A 25,727-nucleotide genomic window follows, 5' to 3' on the forward strand; every position below is an offset into this window, starting at 1 on the left:
TTTAAAATTTTTCTCTTTACAGATGTTTATTCCTGGGCATTTTACTTTTTTTTTCAGCTGCTTTTGATGTTGCTTGTTGCTTGTATATATAAAGATTGTTGATATTTATTTAGCTCACTGAAATTTTCTATTTCTTGTAAGAGTTTTTCAGCTAATTCCTCTTCAGCTTCCAGGAACTGAATAATATCTGCAAATATTGATAAATTTATCTTCTATTTTCCAATTTTTATACCTCTAATTTCTTTTCTTATTGCATCGGTTGTTAAGTTCCTCCTGAACAGTATTAAATAGCAATATTGATACACATATGTGACTCTTTCCTGATTTTAGTGGAGTCCTTCTACTTCCTTGGATCATGCCAGCTTTTGAGTTGAGAGCTATATTTTTAATATATTAAGAAATATATTTTAAAATATTAATATATATCATTTTACATAGTTAAATACCTACTAATTTTATCTATTTTTTTAATAAAAATGGACACCAAATTGTCTTAAATCCATTTTAGGATCCATATAAACTATCATGATTTTTCATCATACATCTATTATTAGGATTCTTACTAATTTTCTTAGTATTGTATACTAGCATTGGTAGAATAAACTCCATTTGGTGTCGTATTATTTTTTGTTATGCTGCTGAAGTGTAATTGCTAATATTTTATCTAAGATTTCAACATTAATAAAATTTTGATTCATTTTAATTTTGTGCAATCTTCCTAAATTATTTGGAAGGTATCTTCTCTTTCCATGTTCTATATCAGTTTAATGAGACTGAATCTATCTGCTTTTTTACTGATGTAGTAGCACTCATCTGAATTTGGCCTAGTGTTTATTGCAGAGGAAAGTACCTCTTTGGCAATTTGTTTTAACTTTCTATTTGTTCTGGAGGGAGTTTTGATACATCATAGTTTTCCTAGAAAAGTATCCATTTCAGTCAGGCTTTCAAATTTATTTGCATAGAGTTGAGCTAAGTACTCTGCCACGATTTACATTTGTCTACATTTATTGTCCCTTATCATTTGTTATTTTGTATAGTTGTGCTTTCTATTTTCATAATTAGGCAAGCTAAAGATTCAATCTATTTTATTCCTTTTCCCCAAAGTTACTCTTGTATTCATTTATTAATTCTACTTTTTAATTCATTGATTTTTATTTTATAATCTTTAGATTCTATTTAATTCTTGAACTGGATGTTTATTTTCATTTATTCTTATTAATGTAAACATGTAAGGCTATACTTTTGAGCACTGTTTCAGCTGTATCCTACGGGTTATGATACTTCTAGATTGTTACTTGTTTAAAAATACTCTGCAATTTGTTCACAATTCCTTCTTAATGCAAGAACTTTATCCTTTTAAATATTTAGGTGGTAGTGACTTGTTTTCTTGTTTTGTTATTGATTGTAGTTTTATTGCATTCTCAGAGAATATTACCGATACTATTTCTACTTTTCAGAATTAATTGAGGTTTTCTTTGTGGTGTGTCTTAGGCTGGAGTGCCTGAAAGCACACCCTCAGGTGGAGATTTGCGTGCTGGTCTGTGGGAGAGAGCACTTAGGAATACACTTACACTTAGGAAGTATAAGAAACTTAGCGAAGCAGGAGCAGGCAGAGGGAAATGTTGAACTTCATTGTGGTTCCAGCAGAGGCTTCGTGCCATCTTATAAGGAGCTCCGCAGCTGAGAAAGACTTTCAGAATTGTCTCATCTTTGTTTTTTCCCCCTTATACACGACATGAACTTTTTAACTTGGATGTTCTTTATTTTTTCAGTCCGTAACCTTACTAGAGCATATTCAGGGTATGACTTATTAGGTCAATTTTCCCTGGTTCATGTTATGTTCTTAGAAGTCTTTTCATTTCTGAAAATTAATTTTGGGTTATAGCTTCAATATTTGCTCTGTTCCATCATTTTCCTTTTCTTTTTTCAAGACTCTAATTATACATATGCTGAATCTCTGTCACTTGTTTCATACTTTATTTCCCAATTTAAAAAACTGAAGCATAATTAGAATGAAATATTGCGCACATTTTAAGCATTTAGTTTAATGAGCTTTGATAGCTGTATGCTTCTGTGTAACCAAAACCCTGCTCAAAATATAGGACATCTTCATACTCCAGAAATTTCCCTGATGCTCCTTCATAGGCAAGTCCTCCCACACGCAGACAGCACTGCTAGGATTTATATCATCTTAGATTAATTTTTCCTGTTCTAGAATGTCATGTAAGTAGAATAATATGCTATATACTCTTTCATGTCTGACTTATCTTGTTCAACATGGTGTTTTAAATTAAAGGTTCATCCATATTATTTTGTATATCTGTAACCTGTTCTTTTCCTTTTAGTTTATATTAAATGTAATAAATTCAGCATATTTTTACATACATACTTCCATATGAAACCAGAAATATATATGTTTTTCCTGAGACAATTTTATTTATTTTCTTCTACTTCTTTGCTTTGTCTGCCAACTTGATTTCACTTGTTCCCATGTCTTGCCATTTTTTCTCTAAACTCTTAAATTCAACACATGCTTTTTAGAGGAAATTATTTCATTAATATTTTTATTCATCATAAAATATTTTCATCTGCTGTGTAGCAACTATTTGTAATGAAACTTCTTTTCCTGCCATTTACTTTTCCTATTTCTTTCTTCCATTTTTTTCCTAATCTATTTGTATAGATACTATGTTGGTTCATTCTTCATGACTCATTTTTGAAAGAAAGCTTTTCTTACATCACTTACTTACAGAAAGTTATGTGGCAGAGGGACCTGTTCCAGGTCAGTGAAATTTTATATACAAATTTTTCTTCTGATGAATTCCATTAGCCAGGTTATTTTTGTTATGGTTTGTTTGTATTTTTATAATGCAAGGAATCTGTTTTCTTGGCTGCTTATCAGAAAAGCTGCTTCTTGTAGATACGCTTTGTCTGGGTTATTATTCATTAAGTCCTGCCTCCTCCTCTTCTCTGGAAGCAAACTAGTTCTAGGAAGCTTCTGTACAAACCATTGCAGACCAATTCCACTGTTACAAATAGGTGATTTAGAATTTGTACCTCACATGATCTTCATTTTTGGGGAGTGAATTTTTGCTTGATCTTTCAGAGGTCTGCAGCACCTAAGTCTTCTCTCCATGGTGTCTCATTTCTACATTCCTTTGGATGCCTTCACCAATCTTACCTGGTTTTGACTGTTCCTCCATGTCTTCTAAAATACAGGATTTTAGCCGTGACCTAGGTTTGCTGTAAAAAGGAGCTGAATTTTCATTTTTTATTCCTCTTGTCTGTTGCATGATTCCAAGGGAGGGAAGAGGGGTAAATGATTACTTCACCCCTCTATAATCAAGTCAGAATTCTTCAAAGTGGATTTTCCCCTACTATTTTATTATGAACAATTTCAAACATGCAGACAAGTTTAAAGAAATGCATAGTACTCACTACCTATACGTCACAGTTAATTTTTGTTATACGTGCTTTATCACATGTCAATCCATCTCACTTTGCTGATGCATTTCAAAGGGAGTTGCAGACATCTGTACAGTTTTCTCCCAAACACTTCATCATTCACATCATTAACTAAAGTCAGTATTTATTTATAGTTCTCATTACTATTTTTGGAGGTAAAACTTATATACAGTGAAATACATATCTTAATTATACAGTTTTATGAGTTTGACAAGTGGAAACATTGGGTAACCCACACCTAGATCAAAGCAAAGAACATTTCTATCATTCCAGAAAGTTGGCTTGTGTCTCTTCCTAGTCAATCCCATCCCTAGCTCTAAGAGGCAAATAACCACTCTATTTTGTTAAAAAAAACTCTATAGATTAGCTTTGCCTGCTCTGTTCATACAAATGGAATCATACAACATGTACTATTCTGTGTTTGGATTCTTTCACTTACAGTGTTTTTTGAGAGCCATCCACATTGTTAGATATATAAGTAGTTTATTTCTATTGCTGAGTTTTAGTCCATTACATAATTATAACACTGTACCCCTTTCCTATAGACGTACACCTGGGATGTTTCTAGTTCTTAATTATTATGAATAAAACTTCTATAAATATTCCTGTACATTTTGTGTGTATGTGTATACACGTTTTCATTTCTTTTGAGTAAATATCCAGAAATAGAATTGCTGAGTCATACAGGAGGTGAATGTTTCATTTATTAGAAAGTTCTAGAGCTTTTACCTAGAACTTGCACCACTAATGGATAAAAACAGTCTTTCCTATATTTGGAGGCTTACATTTTTTTTCTTGAATTTATTTCTAAGAATTGTATTTTTGATGATATAGTAAGTTGGAAGTTCTTTAGGTCATTTCCCAATTGCTTACTATTAACATATAAAAATTTTGATTTTTGTACTTTGACCTTGTATCCTATGAAATGGCCAAACTCTTTTGTTAATAATAGTAGTTGTTTTATGTCTTTAGGATTTGCTATGCAAAGAATCATGTCTCATCAGAGAAATATACATCGAAACCACAATGAGGTTTTATCTCCTTATACCCAATACGATGGCTGCTACTGAAAACAGAAAAAACAATTGTTGGTGAGGATGTGTAGAAATTGAAACCCTTGCACACTGTTGGTGGGGTTGTAAAATGATACGACTTCTATGGAAAACAGTATGGAGTTATCTCAAAAAGTTGAAGAGTACTACTACATGATCCAGGAATCCCACTTCTGGGTATATCAAAAAGAACAGAAAGCAAGGTCTTGAAGAGATATTTGCACACTTAGGGTCACAGCAGCACTTTGCTCACAATAGCCAAGAGGTAAAAGCAACCCAAATGGTCATTGATGGATGAACTGACAAACAAAATGTGGTATATACATACAATGGTATATTATTCAGCTTTAAAAAGGAAGGAAATTCCTGTCACATGCTCTCAAATGAATGAACTTTGAGGACCTTATGCTAAGTAAAATAAACCAGTCACAAAAAGACAAACACTGTATGATTTCCCTTAGATGAGGGATCTAAAGTAGTCACATTCATAGAAACAAAAAGTAAATGATGGTTATCCAAGGCTGGGGAGAGAGGGAAAAGAGGAGTTGTTTAATGGGTATAGTTTCCAGTTTACAAGATGAAAAGGGTCTAGAAGTCTATTTCACAATAATGTGAATATATTTAACACTCCTGAATGGTACACTTAAAAATGGTTAAGGATGTTAAATCTTATGTTTTCTACCACAACAACAACAAAAAGAATCACATCACCTGCAGATAGGGACATTATTATTTCTAACCAACCTTTATATCTTTTTTCACCTTTTCTCTTGACTTATTGCACTGGAATGTTGAGTAGAAGTGGTGAGTGAACAATTTTGCTTTGCTCCTACTGTCAAGGAGAAAGTGTTTAATATTTCACCATTAGATGTGATGTTTGCTGTGGGTTTTTGTAGATGTCCTTTAACAGATTTATCAAGTTCCCTTCTACACTTAATTTTCTGGGTTTTGTTGCTTTTGTTATCATAAATGGGTGTTGAATTTTGTCAAATGACTTTAGGGGTTATTTGTTTGAAATTTTCTTTTATTCTTTGAATAGAGTGGATTACATTGATTGATTTTTTAAAAATTGTTGAATCAACCTTTCATTCCTAAGATAATATCAACTTATTCATGATGTAAATCCATTTCATATAATGCTAGATTCCACTGACTGATATGCAGTTGAGGATTTTTACATCTATGTTCATGGTGAAATGAGGGTCTGTGATTCTTTTTATTATAATGTCTGTCACATTTTGGTTTTAAGGCTATGCTGGCCACATAAAATGAGTTGAGACTTATTTTCTCTTCTCTCATTTTCTGAAAAATTTTCTGTTAGATGGTGCTATGTTTTTCCTCAAATGTTTGATAGAATGTATCAGTTAAACCCTCTGGATCTTGAGAGAGTGCATTTGTGTTTTGTGTGAAGGTTTCAGATTTTTTTTTAATCCAATTTCTTCAACTAATAAAAAGCTACTCATACTTTCATTTCCATCTTTTGTCAGTTTTTGTGATGAAAAGGTTTTTCAAACTCTGGATGGTTTTGGAAACTCAATTTCCTTTTCCTCTTGGTAGTTTAGTAGGGACTCAGGGTAGTTTAATAGCTACACTGAGTCAGTCTGAGAAAAGAGGTCTTTTTGGCTGATGTCCGTAGGCAATGCTCAAGGCAGGATTCTCAGTCTACACACACTGTGGGGATGGGGCTCTTTCTCTCTCTTGATGTATGCAGACCTCTCTCTGCTGAAAATTGTCCATGGTGCATACCAAATATTTATACTCAGTCTTTGCTGCGGAATAAAGGAAGTTCTAGGGCTGTCTGCATTCTACTACTTCTCTGCCTCTCAGTTTTCCCCCAACAAACCTTATGTTATCTGACATGTGTAGTGCTAGATATATGACAGGTAAGATATTCATTTCACCTAAATTGTCAAATTGATTGGTATAAACTTGTTATATAACATTTCCTTATATGTTTAGGATCTGTAGTGATATCTCATCTTTCCTTCCCAATATTGGCAATTTGTATTTTTTTCTTTTGATATCTTTAGCTAGAGATTTATCAATTTAGTTGATCTTTTCAAAGAACCCATCATATGTGCATTTTAAATTATGAAAGAAACTGCCATGTTGCTCTTTAAAATGATGTATCAGTTTATACTCACTTTAAAAGCATGTGAGAGTACTTTTTCCCATAGATTCTTGTCAATTTTGAATTTTATACACCTTTTATAGTTTTTTGGTCTGATATCAAATAGATGATAAATTATGTTTAATTTTTATTTATTTTGCATTTCCTGGATTTCTAGTGAGACTGAGGATCTTCACAATATATTTATGTGCTATCTGTATTTCTTCTTCAGTGATTATTTTTATTACTTGCTCTTATTTATATTGGGCTATTTGTATTTTGTTCATTTATTTGCAGAAATTCTTTATATATTCTAGATATTGCTTTATCAGTTACTTATGCACAAAGATTCTCTCTCACTGTCACTAGTCTTTTAACTTTATTTACAGTATCTTTTCCCTATAGTTAAGTGTCTTTATATAATCGTAGTTTTTAGTTGCATTTATTGATTTTAGGTTTTGTGTGTTGATTAGTTTCCCATCTCAAGATTATAAAGTATTTTTGTAATGCTTTAACCGTTTTATTTTTTATTCCTGTATTTTATGTTAATGTGTAATATATATCTGTGGGTTTTGTGAATTATAAGCCAATCATATTATTTTCTAACTTGAAATCAATTTCTCCAAAATGCCATTATTGACCACTTTCCCTAATACTGATTTGAAATGCAAAATCCAAACTTTACACTCTAAATTCCTATGTATCTGAGTCAGTTTTTGGAACTCTCTTTTCTGTTCCAGAGCTCTAAGCATCTGTTTCTGCATTCATCGTGCTGTTTCATTTACTACAGCTTTATAGTATGTTTTGGTATTTGCTAGGAAAAAACTTTCCTCTCTTCCTGCCCATTCTTCTCCTTGTTCAGCTATCTTCATTCCCTCTCCTTCAGTTATATTTTTGGAATCAATTTGTCAGTATCTTGGACAGCACTGACATTTAGATTAGATATGGAATGAAATCTCACATTCACAATATTATTTCTTCCCATTCAGAAAAACAGTATATCTCTTCATTTATTTAGTTCTGTTTTATGTCTCTCAGTGTTTTATAGTCTACATTATATTTTTTGCATTTCTTGAATGGTTTATTCCTAGGTATTTAATAGTTTTTAAAATCACTGTAAATAGACATTTAAAAATAGTATTTTAAATATATTATTACTTGTAAAGTCTCCTTTATTTTGTATGCTGACCTTGTTTTGAACTTGTTGCTAAATTATCTGGTTAGTTCTAATAATCCATGATTTGATTCTCCTGAATTTTCTAAGTCCACAAATATGTCATTGACAATCACAGTTTAGTTGTACATTTTCAATTCATTTTTCGGGAGGAAAAAAGGAGGTATTTTATAGGTTATATTTAAAAATTTTTATTCAAGCCATTTTAAAATTTTGAATTTATTGTTTTCTTTTTCTAGCATCTTGAGTTGAAAGTTAAATTTAACAGTTAAACTTGGCTAAATTCCAAAGGTTTTTGATATTTCACTGTAGTTCATTTTGAAACAGTTCATAAACTCACAATTTATTTCCTCCTTAACTCAAAATCATATAAATGAGTTTGGAATTTCTAAGATGATGGAAACATTTGACCACTTAATTTTGTAAAATCACAGTTATATTATACCATAGTTAGGGTACATAGTCTAAATGAGTTTTGCTTTTTCAAACTTGCTGAACTTTGTGGCTTAGGATGTAAGTACTTTTTGTGAATGTTCCTCATGGGTTTGAAAAGAAAGTAGCCTTGCTGACATTTTCTCTACTTGAACTGTTGATATCTGAGTATTATATAGATTAAATAAAAGAGGATAGTAAATACACTTGGGGATTCATTGATTGCCTTTTATATTTTCACCAAAATTGTGCTTAACATGTTTTCAGTCCTTAGTTACGAATTTAAATTAATACAAATCAGCATGGTTATGTTTTTCTTTAGAGACATTCAGCTGCTTAGGTCAGATGGAAAACAGGTAGAAATTCAAAACAAACTAGGTTTGGATTTTTTTCCATGTGAATGTGACAGAGTGACAGATGAGCCTGGGGATATATGTTAAACAGTGACCATGACAGAACATGGAGTCCTTGCTGCATGAGGAGGGAAGTAAAGGCACAATGAGAAGGAGAGTGGTAATAACAAGTGAAAAAGTGGTAAAGTTAATGAATTTAGGTTGTAATCACATCAGAGAATTGCTGGAGTATAAGTACAAGAAGAAATGGGGATCAGAGAATAAGATGCTGGAAACAGAGATTTTAAAGTTGATGCAGCTACTGCTACTGACAAGGCTAAGAGTAATGTTTCTTAATGGTGATACTTTTGGTATTTTGGAGATGACAATTTTTTATTGCATAGGACTAACTTTCACAATGCAGGATGTTTAGCATCCCTAGCTTGTGGGCACTGAATGTCAGTAGCATTTCCTTGTCAGTGTGACAACAAAGCACCCACATATATTTCCAAGTGCTCCATAAGGTAAGGTGGGTGATGCTTCCTTAGTGGAGAACCAAGAATCAGGGATATGATTATGAGACCAATCACTGGAACTGAATATGCTAAATAATTGAGAGACCAGGGTGTTGAATGGCCTACATGGATATAAGGTCACCCCAGATTGTAATAGAATTGTGCTGGAGAGAAAGACTGCAAGCTAAGTGAAAAGCTGTACAATTAACCTTCTACAATGAGGTACAAATGAATTTGGGTGGGTTATTATATGTCCCAATGGGCTTCTGAGATCTATTTCAAGAATTTCTTAATCTTACGTATTCCAATCGAATTTCTAAATAGGATTGAATAATATTGGGATTCCAGGATCCACTCACACATATTACTAGAGTGTCACTAGAAAGAGGTACCAAAAGAAGGTAGAACCAATCAATGTTACACAGCAGACATGATGAGCAGTGCTGTGACTAAATAATCTATCCTATATACTCGCACTTCAAATGCCTTTATTAATAGTTCTCAGCATAAGAAAAAAAATTGTAACTATGTGTGATGATGGATGTTAACTAGACTTACTGTGGAGATCGTTTAGCAATATATACATATAGTGAATCATTATGTTGTATATCTAAAACTAGTATAATGTTATATGTCAACTATATCTCAATTTTTTAATGGTACAATTTTAAATTGCAGTATTTGGTAGGAAAAATACTGGGATACATGTAGACGTTTACTCATTTAAGAGCAGTAATTCTGTATATATTCATATCAACAATGTTCTTTCATTCCTTTTACTTCTGTCAACTACAGGCATCCTAATTCAAAATGCTTTGAACTGTCATTCTATACACAGGATACACAGAGTTTTCAGCAATGTTGCCATGATCTGGCTAAAAGCAATACAGGTATATTTGGGAACAAATGCCTCTATTATTAGAAAATGTTATATTACTTGGTTGAAATATACTTCATGATGCTTGAATATTCCTCTCCCCTTCCAAACTATGCCTTTCAGATATACAGTAGAATCTCATTGCATTAAGATCACTGAAATGTTTTATCTTCCATCCATACATCCAAGTTAAGTTTTTGTTTTCATATGATTACACTTGCTTTGTGTTTATATGCTGGGTCTCAGCTTTACTTCTCTCTCTCTCCCTTAAGTAAATCAGTCTGCTTTCAGCTCTGGGTGCTTCTTCCATCTAGATTTTATTTTTACTTCCCTTCCATCCATTACAAAATTGCCTTCTATTACCAGTTCAAAATCAGCTCAGTTCTTTTTTAAGGAAGTCTAAAACCCTCAAACTATGCAAAACTCTCTAAATATTTCAATGTTAAAAACATTAGAACCTTTCAAAAGTTTCACTATATTTGCATGAGTTGAATAATGGTCCTTGGCAATCACTTATTATCAAGGTAAGTAAAAACACTGTATGGTACAAAATAAGCATTCAATAAATGTTACCTGATTTTCTAAAAATTTGTGTCAGCTTTCTTAAAATTCTTGGAAAATCATGGGTTAGGAATTGTTCTAATATATGAGTACATTTTCAAAATAGGAATACTTTCTTGGATGTACATCTTGATGAAAGTCTCTATATTTTTCAATATTATAAAAAAAAATTTTTGTAATCAGCCAGCAATGCAATAGTGTTAGAGCAAAAGACAACAAGCTATTTCATTCCAGTCTTATTAGATCTAGTTTCCCAGTCTTTATCAATGAGTCTTTATCTGTGTTAGCTTACTACAGAAAATTTTGAGTTTCATTGAATCATAATGGACTGATTGGATTTTTTTCAATAAGATTAGATTATTGTAAAGAAGTTATAATTGGCTACTCAAATGTTCTGGAGTCACTCCTACTATCATAGTTTCTTAGAGAAGTAATGTATTTTTAAAAACAGCTTCTTAAACAGATTTGTTAAGATATAATTTACATACTTGAAAGTTCACCCACTTAGATTTTATTATAAAACTGTTTAAAAATTATAATTAAGAAGTGATGTCACCAAAATGGTAGAGTAGGAGACCAAGCCTCCATCTCACCACAGAAATAAAAACTCAGCTATCCACAAACAAAAATAGCTCTGGCAGAGCTCAGGGGTCCACTTAAGAAACTTCAGCTACACCGTGGAGCAAAAAACCTGAGAATAACTGCACAAAAAGAAAAAATAGGACAGCTTCATTTTGTCTGCATCATCCCATCCACCAGGGCGGCACTGCTCAGTGCCAAGCAGGAACTCCGCAGTTCAAAAGAGTTCCCTCACTGGGCAAGGTAAAATGAGGCAAGCAACCAGCTTCCCCAGTCTTCCATATCACTGTATGAAGCACCCACCTTGGTTTCACGCCACCCAGAGACTGACAAAGCTGCAACACACAGAGATAGGCTGGCACAAGGAAGAATGCCTGAGGCTACTCCAGTATCAGCTACGCAGCAGAAGCAGTCATGGTTCACAGTGGCCTGCTCTGTCGAAGACCTGAACAGCTTTCACCATGGAAGAAACCAACGGCCAGGATGGCTGCCATGGTCCCCCTGCAGATTTCACCACCGTGCTTCCCCCTCCATAGGTTTTCACCTTCACAGATGCCACCTGCCTGAGTCCCTCCCTACCCCAAACTGGACCCTGCAATCTGCACTGGAAGCCAGCCGGGCCTCTACAGTTGCACAGGGGCAACACACCAGTCCTGATCCCTGCAGCTGATGCCCATGGCTGTGCATGCATTTGGGGCTAACCCTTCGTCAGAGGACCTGCTTGCCACTGGCCTGCCTCCTGGCACTGGTCTCCAGTGACATGCAAGTACCTGTGACGAGACCCTGTAGCCACCACTGTTTGGAGGCCCACATCTGGCCTTGCCTTCTCTCACTGGCCTGTACTGTTGGGCTCACCTGCAGCTAGCCCCTCCGTCTGAGCACCTGCATGGCAACACTCAAATCCTGCAACTGACCTCCACTGCCATGTGGGGCCCCACATAAAGCAAAAATTGCCTATACTAAGCAAAAAGAAAGACATCAAATAAATAATCTAACTGTACACCTCAAGGAACTAGAAAAAGAACAAACTAAGCCCAAAGTTATTAGAAGTAAGCAAATAACAAAGAGCAGAGGAGAAATAAATAGAGACAAAAAAGACAACAGAAAAGATCTGTGAAACTAAGCTACTTTTTGAAGAGGTAAACAAAATGGATAAACTTTAATCTAGACTTAGCAAGACAAAAATAGAAATGAAATTAATAAAATTAGTAATGAAAGAGAAGACATGACAACTGATACTACAGGAATACAAAGAAGCATAAGAGGCTACTATGAACAATTATATGCCAACAAATTGGACAACCCAGAAGAAATAAATAAATGCCTAGAACATACAACCTGCCAAGACTGAATCATGAAGAAACAGAAAATCTGAAACAGACCAATAATGAGTAAGGAGATTAAAGCAGCAATCAAACACTTTCCAACCAAGAAAATCTCATGACTTGATGGCTTTACTGGTGAATTCTAACAAATTCTAACAAATTCTAAAAATTAATGTCAATCCTTCTTATACTCTTCCAAAGAATTGAAAAGGAGAGAATACTTCCAAATTCATTTTATGAGGCCAGCATTAACCTGATATCAAAGCCAGATAAGGAAACTACAAGAAAGGCAAATTACAGGTCAATATCCCTGGTGAATATAGACGCAAAAAATCTGAACAAAAAACTAGCAAACTGATTTCAACAACTCATTAAAAGGACTATATGCCATGATCAAGCTGGATTTATCCCTAGGATGCAAGGATGGGTCAACATACACAAATAAAAAATGTGATATGCTACAATAACAGAATGAAGGATAAAAATCATATGATCATCTCAATAGACACAGAAAAAGCATTGAAAAAAATTTAACATCTTTTTATGATAAAACTTTCAACAAACTTGGTATAGAAGGAACATACCTGAACATAACAGAGACCGTATAATACAAATCAAAGCTAACATCACACTCTATAGTGAAAGGCTGAAAGCTTTTCCTCTAAGATCAGGAAAACAAAAAAGGTGCCCACTCTCACCATTATTTTTCAACATAGCACTAGAAGTCCAAACTAAAGTAATCATGCAAGAAAAAAAAGCATTCTAATCAGAAAGATAGAAGTAGAATTGTCATTGTTTGCTTATGACATGATCTTTTACATAGAAAGCCCTAAGGGTTTCATCAAAAAGCTGTTAGAATTAATCAACAAATTCAATAAAGTTGCAGGATACAAAATCAACAGACAAAAATTAGTTGTGTTTCTATAAATGAACAACAAAACATCTGAAAAAGAAAACGATCCCACTTGTAGTAGCACCCAACACAATAAAATCTTTAATAAATTTAACCAAGGAAATAAAAGATATATACACTGAAAATTATGACACTGAAGAAAGAAACTGAAGAAGACAGAAATAAATAGAACAATATCCTGTGCTTACTGATTGGAAGAATTGAAATTGTTAAAAAGTCCATTCTACCCAAAGCTATCTAGAGATTTCAATGTACACTCTATCAAAGTTCCAATGGCATTTTTGATAGAAATAGGATTTGTATGAAACTTTGTATGAAACTACAAAAGATCCTGAATAGCCAACTGTTCTTAACAACAAAGCTGAAGGCCTCACACTTCCTGATTTCAAACTATCTATAACTCATACAACTCAGTAACAAAAATCCAAATAATCTAATTTTAAAAAGGACCTGAACAGACATTTTTTCCCAAAGAATATTTACAAATGACCAACAAGTACATGAAAAGTGCTCAACCTCACTAATTATCAGGAAAATGCAAATCAAAACCACAAGGTATCACCTCACATCTGTTAGAATGGCTATTATCAAATAGACAAGAGATAATAAATGCTGAGGATGTGGAGAAAAGGGAACTACTGTGCACTATTAGTGGGAATGTAAATTGGTTCAGTCACTATGGAAAACAGTACAGCAGCTCCCCCAAAAATTAAAAACAGAACTACATATAATTCAGCAATTCCACTTTTGATTATGTATCCAAAGGAAATGAAAACAGAACCTCAAAGAGATATATGTACTCTCATGTTCATTGCAGCATTATTTGTAATAGCCAAGACATGAAAACAAATTAAGCATCCATTGATGGATTAATGGATAAGGAAAATATGATGTGTGTATGTATGTATGTATGTATGTGCGTGTATGTGTTTATATGTATGATGGAATATTACTTGACCACAAAAAGGAAATCTTCCAATTTGTGACAATATACATGGATCCTGAGAGCATTAAGCTAAGTGAAATAAATCAGACAGAAAAAGACACTTATCACTTTTATGTGGAATCTTAAAAAGCCAAACTCAGAAAGAGTAGAAAGTGGTTGCCAGGGGCTAAGAGGCTGGAGAAATGAGATGTTGGTGAAGGACGTGTTAACTAGCCTTATTTTGGTAAACAGTTCATAATATATGTGTATCAAATCATCACATTGTACAGCTTAATCTTATACAATGTTACATGTCATATCTCAAGAAAGCTGGGAAAAAAGAACAGAAAAATCATAATTTCATAATTAAGAGAGTAAAACAGTGCCAAAATATTAACATACTAAAAATAAAATTATAATGCTCTACAAATGTTCTCACTAAAGAAGCAAGGAATTTATATGCCCAAAACATACTACTAGATCTTACCAAAGCGAATATATATTGACAATTAAATAATTTAAGCTTCTCGCTAAATGTTGCTCTTTGACTGACATTTATTTATCAGCTAACAAAAACCAGTGAGAAAATGGAATTTGGCGTATGACTCTCACATACAAGCACATTAACAAGCCTATACTATATCAGGGCTCAATCAAACAGAGCAAATACTTCTAGAAATTTCCCTTGTGCGTTTTATTCCATTATTAGGAGAATTCAAAGCCTCAGCTCTGCCATATATCCAGCCCAGATGCTCAAAACACTTGATTTTACCCCAGGGCAAAATTCCATATTCAAGACTAGATCTAGAACAGATGGCCACTCCACCTCTTCTATAATCTGGTTGTGCCCTATGAATAAATGAAAAGACTAAAGGGAACACAGATTCCACAACAGGGCCAGAACAAACATTATTACTATTAATACTACTAATAATATTTATTAAGTACTTTTGTGTATCTGACACCCTAATAAGCTCTGCATAGAATGAGTCCAGGTGATCACAATGTTCCAGGTAGGAACTGTATGTATTCTTTAGCTGTGCTCATTAAGGAATATGCACAGCTCTTGCCTTCACAGAGTTTTCAGTCTGAGCCGTGATTAAGTGTCCAGTACTATTCTTGAAGCAGATGTAAAATCAACTCCTCAAGAATTTAATGAGCCCTATTATGTGGGTAAAATGAATGATAGTGTCCCTGACTTCATATTGGCTATAATCTACTTGAAACAAAAAGGCAAACACAGAGTTCACAGTCATGTGTTAATTTATATGGTACATACCATGATTATTCAGGAAATAAATGATAGCCATACCACCACCACCACCACCACCACCACCACTACTACTAGCTGACACTCAGATAACACGTTAGGTATATCGGGCAGTGCTTGAGCTTCATCTATGTTAATGCATTTAAATTCTCACTTCAGGTATGTTCCATTATTACACTCATTCTATATATAGATGGGGAAACTGAGGCACAGATGATTAAGTCACTTGCCTGAGATAAGAGAACTAGAAACTGGCAGAGTAGGGTCCTTTCCTCTTAACCACAGAGTTAAAAAAGAATTCATGGAAGGGGAAGGCACCAAGCTAAAACTGAAGGATTTAGAGCAAAGAGCAGAGAGGGAAGGGCATGTCAAGAGAGAAGAACTTGAGCAAAGGCAAGACTGAACACAACCTGGGTGAAACCTGAAAAGTAGTGGGGGGAAAAAGATTCCAAACAGGATAGGGTCAAATAATGGAAAGTCCTAAATTTTTAAAGAGGTGGAAGCTTAGCTTTAACACAGTAGTATTTAGGAAGTCACTGATAGTGTGTTGCCTCAGATGGCAACACCTGAGCATTTCTGCCCAGTCCTAGGGCCATACGTGCGAGGAAGAGAAGGATGATGGTAATCTCATTCCCCAGACCCAAATATCCAGCCTTTGCCAGCACTTCAGGTTTGACCAACAGTTTGCTTGTGGCTCTTTATTAGATAAATGAATTAAATGGCAGAAGTAATGCCAGTATCAACTACATATTGGCCCTAAAACACAGTAAAGAAAAGCAACTGCCAAATTACCATCTGAAGTCGTAAGTCGTAAAGGGTGTCATTAAATACCAAACTGATAGATACTTTGTTATATAGAGTCAATCCATAAAAGCAATTTGGGGCTTTAAGAAAAGTGTTTTAAAAACTGTATTAATGCATAATGTCACCTACTTAGCTTGTTAAATGCAGATTATTGGGCCCCACCACAACCAAGATTTTGATTCAATAAATTTGGGGCCCAGAATTATGCATTTTATTTAAATACAATAGAATCTATTGATTTTAATGCAGGCAATCTCAATACCAAACTGAAACAATGTGGAAAAGTTCTAAAAGAGTACTAAAAATACTTTACCCATATATGTCATCATCTCTACTATACAATCTTTAATACATTACTCATATTAAAAAGCCATGAAACCAGGGCAATCCTGAATTTATTAAAACATCTACACTCTATCATTTTGGTGAAAATATGAAGGACTAACATGTCACTCTTGAACAATTTGAGTTAGACATTCACTATCATTAACTATAATTCATATTCTCTGACTTAAAATTTTTATTTTTTAAAAGATAGTTTTTGCTAAACTACTTTATGTGATGAAGTACACACATTACATTATCACGAAGGTCATGAAACATCATCAAGTTTATAATAATCAGGTATCTAATCATAAAATCCATTTTTCTATTTTAAAAACTGCTAGTTATCAATTCTTCTTTTTAAAAAGGACACATTCAAAGTCTGTTTCAGTAAACCCACCGACTTACAGTCAATCTTTAACAGAGGAGGCAAGAATATACAATGGAGAAAAGACAGTCTCTTCAGCAAGTAGCGTTGGGAAAACTGGACAGCAGCATGTAAATTAATGAAGTTAGAATATTCCCTCACACCATACACAAAAGTAAACTCAAAATGGCTTAACAATTTAAATTTAAGACAAGACACTATAAACCTCCTAGAAGAAAATATAGGCAAAACATTTTCTGACATAAATCTTGGCAATGTTCTCCTAGGGCAGTCTACCCAGGCAATAGAAATAAAAGCAAAAATAAACAAATGGGATCTAATTAAACTTACAAGCTATTGCACAGCAAAGGAAACCATAAGCAAAACAAAACAACAACCTATGGAATGGGAGAAAATATTTGCAAATTATGTGACTGACAAAGGCTTAATTTCCAGAATATATAAACAGCTCATACAACTTAACAACAAAAAAACAAACAACCCAATCCAAAAATGGGCAGAAGACCTAAACAAGCAATTCTCCAGTGAAGACATACAAATGGCCAATCGGCATATGAAAAAATGCTCAATATTGCTAATTATCAGAGAAATGCAAATCAAAACCAAAATGTAAATGTAATTAATTTACACCAGTCAGAATGGCCTTTGTTTAAAAGTCCACTAATGATAAATGCTGGAGAGGCTGTGGAGAAAAGGGAACCCTCCTAGACTTTGGTGGGAATACAGTTTGGTGGAGCCACTATGGAAAATAGTATGGAGACTCCTCAAAAAACTGAAAATAGACTTACCATATGATCCAGCAATCCTACTCCTGGGCATGTATCTGGAGGGAACTCAAATTTGAAAAGATACATGCACCCCAATGTTCATAGAAACACTATTTACAATAGCCTAGACATGGAAGCAACCTAAATGTCCACTGACAGAGAACTGGATAAAGAAGTTGTGGTATATTTATACAACGGAATACCACTCTGCCATAAAAAATAAAATAATGCCATTTTCAGCAACATGGATGGACCCGGAGAAGATTATTCTAAGTGAAGCCAGAAAGAGAAAGAAAAATACCATATGATATCACTCATGCATAGAATCTAAAAAAAAGAAAAAAGAAGGCACTAATGACACTTATCTACAAAACAGAAACAGACTCACAGACATAGTAAACAAACTTATGGTTACCAGGTGGAAAGGGGGTGGGAAGGGATAAACTGGGAGTTTAAGATTTGCAAATACTAACTACTATATATAAAATAGATAAGGTTTCTTCCATATAGCACAGAGAACTATATTCAGTATCTTATAGTAACCTACAATGAAAAATATGAAAATGAATAGTATGTATATGTATGACTGAAACATTATGCTGTACACCAGAAATTGACACATTGTAATCTGACTATACTTCAATTAAAAAAGACTATTTCAGGACAAATAATATTAGAATTTGAATAAATTTTATAATTATGTATTTCTAATTTTATATTTTGGCTAACAATGCAACAAATAAAACTCTAAGCTGAATATAAAACAAGAAAAAAAGATTTATGAAGGTAAAATCATGTTGTGGAGGCAGAGAGTAATTAAATAATTAAATGTTGTCCTTGACTTTAAGGAATTCATCATAGTCTATAATTGACAACAGATTTGTTTGCTGATGATAATACAAGGCAGAATGGAAGGCACTAAACAGAGATGTAAACCACGCACAGTGGGCTCAAAGTAGTGGTGCAATCATCAGACTCCCAGCCCTCAGTACCTCCTGTCTCTGAAACCAGAACTGCTCCTCTTTCATTTTTCTGGAAAGGTTAAGGCAGGAATACTGGCCAACTATACAGGGCAGAATTACAGACTAGAGGTCTAAAAATTCCTTATAAAGACCTCCAAATGAAACACCCATTTAGCCTGGTATCCGCCCTTCCCCTACCATCCTCAGCTTTCATGATTCCTTGCGCAGCCTGAGCCCTTCTGGGATTCTTCAGCTGTCAGATAATTTCTAGATGGTACACCCTTTGGAGGCACTTCGGTTTGCCTTCCTTTGTCCTGCTAAATCATTTACCGTTCCTCTACGCATTCCATGTCTTTATAGGGCATAAACTGACATTAAGAAAAGAATATTAATAATAGAGTGGAAAATTTTAAACTCAAGTTATAAAAACAAATCTCTTATAGAGAAATTTTGAACAATGTGGCAAGTAGGGTAGGAGAAGATGCTTTGTGGTTTAGGAAAGCAGAAAGGAACTTCCAAGTACTCCCCATATCTTCTGAAATAGGCCACTGCCTTCACTCCCTGAGGGCAAGTACAAGTTAGTAAAGCACAAAGATTCAAACCTTCACAAATATGGTGAACTCTTCCACTTTGTCATTGGCTAACAGCAATTTCTTCTGTGCACCTTCGAGGGCCTGCTCACTTTGCATCGCTAATCCTTGAAGATGCTTTGACGCCGCTGTTTCAATTTCTGCCATTGCAGATTCAGCCTCATTTATTTTTGATACGAGAAAGGAAAGCCTGATATCCTGCAAAAGACCAGTAATCATAGAATAAAAAAATATTTCTTAAACAGATTTGAAAGTTAGAGATGTCAGGTAAAGAAAGGGTTTCATTACTCTATGTCTTGTATTTATTTTTATTTGAGTAAAATTGACAGTTGTTTTTACTTTCAGTGAATATCCTGAGCATATATTCTCATATATTTATCACTAAAATTAGTTTATGCTTTTTAAAAATAATAAATCATTAAAGGCATGGAAGCTATTTTAGAACAAAAGATCTCATATATCAAATGGAAATATTTAATTATTTTATAAGTTTAGGTGGACCTAAACATTTAATTATATCCACTCACATAAATCCCAATTCTCAACAAGAGTTTTCATTTATTAGAAATTATCAAGGCAAACAAAATGTTTCTCTAATACAGCTCTCCCTTTAATAGTAAACGTATTGTTAGCATTTCATGTAGAGATAGAAATATTCTTTGCAGTTATTGGAAACGTTTAAGTAGCCATAGTAGTTTTGAGGAGAAAAGAATGACAACTTTAAAAATAAAAAGACATTGTTACATTCCATCTCTAAGCTAAAATGTCCTAAAACAATACCTTTTTTTCTAACTCCTCTTTAGTTTTCTGATACATCTGTTCATACTGTGACTTCTCTTTCACAGCAACACTAAGTCTTTGCTTTAGTGAATCAATTGATACCTTCTTATTGGAACACTCTTCAGTTAATGTCTTCACCTATAATAAAAGCATAAAGGTAATTATTGGTAAAAGCATTCTAGTACTACACAGTATTTGTTTCAACAGAAACCAACTGAATGCATGAATAAATCTAGTTGCATTTATTTTTCTCATAAATAGTATCAAATTCAAGTGTAAGGTTTATAAAACTCATGCAATGAATGAGACTAAATCCCTATGAATCCTTAAATCAATAGCAAAACCCCAAAACTACACAACAGCAGGAATATTGGTATGTGTAGACTTTTACCTAATAATATAAAATGAATTTAAACTATATTTCTTTTAATCAAGCAGTAGATGGTTGGTTTTGGTTCTTAAATAAGCCAAATAATGGATAACTCTCACTTATATCCCCTAATGAAAGTAAAACATGTACCTTATAGGATAAAATTAAATCAGTAATACAAAATATGTTGAATACATTTCAAAAAATAGCAGAAGAAATAGTTTTTTTCAGTTTAATGCTACTAAAGATATATGATTACTTACATGAACATTCTAAGACTATATCTGAAATGAGTACAGAAGTTAAAAAATGAGCAAAATTTAAAGGACAGCATTGAAAAAAACCTATAGGAAGTACTTATAATTCATGTGAGTGTATGCAGGAGAAAGAAAGAAAATCTATGCATTTGTCTTGCGTATGAAAATTTCCTCTCTTAAACCCATTTGAGCACTACTTATATTTTTATCTCCAATAAGGAAAATAAGGGAGATGCTCTCTCTGGAGTGGGTGACATTTAGTGAATGCCAAAGCACAAGCTGCTTTATGAGTTGTGTAAATAACACCTTTTAAAATTTTTAAAGAAAAAAAAACCTCTTAGTCAGCAAATTGCTGATTTCTACTTTGGGATCAGATATTGTACAACTGTTTTAAATATGACTCTTTTTGTAAGTACGCTGAATTAAGTGTATACAAGGGGAAAATACATTTCAAAAAAACTGTGTGGGGGAGGGTATAGCTTGAAGTGGTAGAGTGCATGCTTAGCATGCACTAGGTCCTGGCTTCAATCCCCAGCACTTCCTCTTAAAAAAAAAAAAAAGTAAACAGGTTAAGTAAACCTAATTACCTCCCTCCCCCTCCCCCCAAAATTAAACAAAATTGTGGTGAGAACACATTTCAAAGGACTTCTGAAATTATTATCATATTTCTCATTTAAAATATACACTTCATTCTATCAATATAAACAGTTTTAAATGAAAGAAAATGCTAAATAAAATGGAATTATATATCCCAGAAATGTTGAAAATTTTTAAGATTAAACTTGATTATCTTCTTACAGTATATTTACAAATATAAAGAGAATGTATGGCTGTATTATATATGAGATTTTGAAGTCTTGAATTTTAAAATAATGTACTTTAAGAGCAAATGATGTCATTATATAACAATATACATATTTTATGAATATTTGCTATAAATTATATTAAGATTGAATATTTGAGTTAAGAAAGTAAATACAAGGGGCTATTACTTTTTAGTGTCAGTGAATGCAAAAATTGATACCTTTTTTTCAAGATTTTCTAGCATTTCATTAATACTCTCATTACTTTCCAAATTTACTTTCTGTCGAAATTTCAAGTCTTCTATCAAATGCCTTTTCATGGTTATATCTCTCTCCATTCGAGACATCCTTGAAAGGGAAGAAAAGCATTTTATCAAGAGTGATAGAAAATAGCTTAACATATTATCCAGTGTTACACCTAGTGTTAATTTTTAAATGCTACTTGATATTAATAAAATAATTGTATGGGATAAAATATTGCTCTATTAATATTTTGAGTACTTATAAAATTTATAATCTAATTATGACTTGGTAATTACAATATAATACATATATGCATTAAAACATTAAAAAATGGCTGAACTGAGAAAGATTAATAAAATTTATGAAAACAAAATTATTATATATTTTTGTTAACACTCTTGCATTGCTAAGGAAAATCAAAGTGATATTTAGACATTATCAAAAAGCATAATACTGATAAGAAACAATTCTAATATTTAATAAACAAACACAAAATCTAATAATATCATGTAATTCTAGGTATGTAAATCTAATAATATCACTAAAATTAGGCATGTTATGTTCTAATTTAACATCATATGAAGTAGAATTGACATATCAGTTTAGCTTAAGTTGACAACATTAAGTATAAAATGGTAGATGCAGTAACAATTACTACTATTACTACTATAATAAGAATAACAACAGCTACGTTTATTGAGTGCTTACTATGTGCCAGTCACAGTTACAAGTTCTTTACATGTACTAACTCATTTAATCTTAAGAACTTTATGAGTTAATTCTATTAAATTGAGGCACAGAGCTAGCAGGTAAAGGATTCAAAGAATGTTTCTCTAGAGTCCTCACTAGCAAACAGTGAGTAAAACTACCTTCTTTATCTATAAATAAGCTTAATGATATGCTGCTTAAAAATGAACCAACCTTTTCTGTCTAATAGTTTTATCTATTAATACCACTTTTAAGTGACCTTCAATTCTAATGTTGTATACATGTATTTATACAAAATATAAGTAACTCAAATTATGAATTACTAGAATTCTTTCTAAACTTGTTATCACCTCCAAGCTCTAGAACATCTATAAAAAATATAGAAAGGAAATAATTTTGATTTTATAAGATACATTTTTAACCTCTTTTTAGTATAAACACAAAAAGTACAAACTTTCATAACCCTCTCATTACTTTAAATACAAATACTTTAAAAGAATATAAATGCCACTTTAGCTTTATAAGCTTAAGCATTAAGCCCAATATAAAGATCAATCTATACGTGTATTTTTAGTCAAATAATGACCATATTCTCAAGTTTTTTGTTCATAGTCTTTAGGTTATTAACTGATACTTATTCAAAAGTAAATATGTTTAAGGAAAAAAATCTGACTGTAAACATTCTTACTCTATGTAAAAAATAGTAACTATCTTGCCACCAACCACGCTATATGTAATATTCCGTAAGTTTTCATCTTACGTAGCCTTAAACACGAGCTAAGGAAGTGAAACTTAATTTTTAACGTGTTGGTATTGTTTCTTGGGTGCACTGTTTAATAGAGTACTTGTTGCCACTAGGTGGCACCAAATACAATGGGTAAAAATACAAAGCACATACTTTTCATGCATTTCCTTTATGTGTTCTTCTTTTGCTAGGAGTTCAAATTTCAGAGACTTCAAGTTTGATGATTGTTTAGTGAGTTCATTAGTTGCATTCTAGATTAAAAATACACATAAATTCAAATGTATCTCTTAATCTTATCCTAAAGCACAAATATAAATGCCATTCTCATGAAGAGTAACAAAATTGCAATAATTATAATTAAAATAAACATGTAAACATTTTAAGATGCTTCATTTTGTATTTTCTAATAGAAATATCAGGACACACTAAAATTTTTATATAAGATGCCAAAATCATGGAGGAACACAATCATATAACAACTGCAGGGCGCCTACCCAAAGTACCTTTATGGAAAATATGGATTATCTTTGTAAAATGTAAATGTGCATGTGATTATTTTAATGGTTTAATAAGATCACTTGAAATGAATTCTAGATTTACTAATAACCTGTAACAGACTAAATATGGTCATAAATGCTTTGCTGTTTCTCCCATCAAGAGGCGGAATCCATCTCCTAACCCTTTGAATATGCTCTGGCCTATGATCTGCTTTAACCCAAAGTATGTGGCAGAAATGACATTGTGCAAGTATCAGATCCAGAGCCTAAATCCCTGTAGCTTGCACCTTGCCCTCTTGGAATGTTGCTCTTGGATTACCTTCCAACAAATACTAAAGCCATTTGGGGGAGTACTGAGGTACCCTAGATGACAGCCAGCAGAACAATTACCAGTCTGGGAGTAAGGCGGTCTTGGAACTTTCAGCTCAGGTAAATCTTCAGTTTAGAAGACTACAGGCATATGGGGAAACCCAGCAGATAGCAGCAAAAGAACTACCTACAGAACCCACTGGATCATAAGAAATAATAAATTACATAATAATAATAAATTGTTTTAAGCTGCTAATTTTAGGATAATTTGTTAGACACTAATAGACAACCAATTAGAGAATCTTATAAATGCTAAATACTTCCTTACTTGAATTTCTTAATAATACTAGTTATTAAAGTAATTTATTTTTCAAAGCAGAACAGCTCTGTGGTATTTGTTGTCTATACAGCCTAGGAGTCAGAGGTAGTAACTAGAGTGTTAGGAACCCCAAACTTTCAATTTTGAGTCAAGTTCCAAGTAAACATGTGATCTGAGACATCATTTGATATTTTGGTTTTTCTACCTGTAACACAGTGTCAAAATACATTAATTCATTTATTAAATTTAAAAAGTATCAAACTAATATAAGTAGAATAAAATACAACTTTTAAAATATTTGGAGCAGTTATTCTGCTAATTTTTCTAATAACTATAATCAGTTGTTTCAATTAGAACTATTTCCAGGTTTGACTGACTTCTGCTAAAAAATATAAATCTGAGAAGATGAAACCATTAATCACACAATGTAAATATGAGTCAAATTCATTAGATAGACTTTAAACATCTCATTAGTATAGCATATGTAAATTAAAAATTCACATTCAATATGATACTAATTTTCTTAAAAACCCAAAGCTACCTCCACATGGCAACTGTGTTGAATGTTAAAGGTTTTGATTAAATGTTTGTGTAATGCAATCTAAATTTCCACCACATTTTATGAGTTTACAGTGAGGTATGGTATCTTATTTCCAGCATTGTGAGAGTAAGATGTTCCACACTAGTAAATTTATAATTGAAGCTTTTTTGCTTTAATCATTAATCTTAAATTCTTTCTGGAATGATTGTTCATTCATTTAGAAATATAATAATCCATGATTATATTAAGCTAATAGTGAATTTTTAATACAGTTATATTATATTGTAAATATTACTATATTAATTATATTACTATATCTATTATAATATCATTGTATCATTATATAGTGATGCCTTTAAGAACTATTATGATACAAATGGCTCCTCAGCCCTACTCTAAACGGTCCCAGACTGCTGTTTTTCTAATTTTGTATTTTTACCTTAACATTTTTATATTTCCCTTTTCTCTCTGTCAATCTGTTGATCATCGTTTCTTGCTTCTGTCAATATTTCAGCCTAAAAACAATCCTCCTGTCCCTTAATATGCACTTCTAATTTACTGCTTTTGAGGTGTTTTCTGCTGAGAACTTAAACAAACTCATTAGAGCTATATTTAAAATAAAAGACAACAGGCAGTAAATGAAGGCTGACAATAATTTTCAGGAGAATACACTGAGTGGATTTTAAGAGAGCTGTTTGATTCTTTTCTGTTTTTAGACTTAGGCCAGTTATTTTAATTGGCTGGAAAATGCTGTACCTCTGACTTCTAGATAATTGAGAGATTACAGAAT

General features: G+C 32.8%; 1 protein-coding gene across 1 annotated transcript in view; it reads right to left on the reverse strand.

Moving 5' to 3' along the window:
- Window positions 1-25,727, reverse strand: part of CNTLN (centlein) — a 247,919-nt gene that overhangs the window by 19,226 nt on the left and 202,966 nt on the right. The window contains exons 20-23 of the mRNA XM_010946034.3: window positions 23,425-23,522; window positions 21,797-21,923; window positions 20,146-20,283; window positions 19,378-19,563 (exon numbers count right to left, since the gene is read on the reverse strand). Of these exons, the coding sequence (XP_010944336.1) occupies window positions 19,378-19,563; window positions 20,146-20,283; window positions 21,797-21,923; window positions 23,425-23,522 (549 nt within the window). The remainder of the gene's footprint in view (window positions 1-19,377; window positions 19,564-20,145; window positions 20,284-21,796; window positions 21,924-23,424; window positions 23,523-25,727) is intronic.

Source organism: Camelus bactrianus, chromosome 4 (assembly GCF_048773025.1).
Source record: "Camelus bactrianus isolate YW-2024 breed Bactrian camel chromosome 4, ASM4877302v1, whole genome shotgun sequence".
Classification (NCBI taxonomy): domain Eukaryota; kingdom Metazoa; phylum Chordata; class Mammalia; order Artiodactyla; family Camelidae; genus Camelus; species Camelus bactrianus.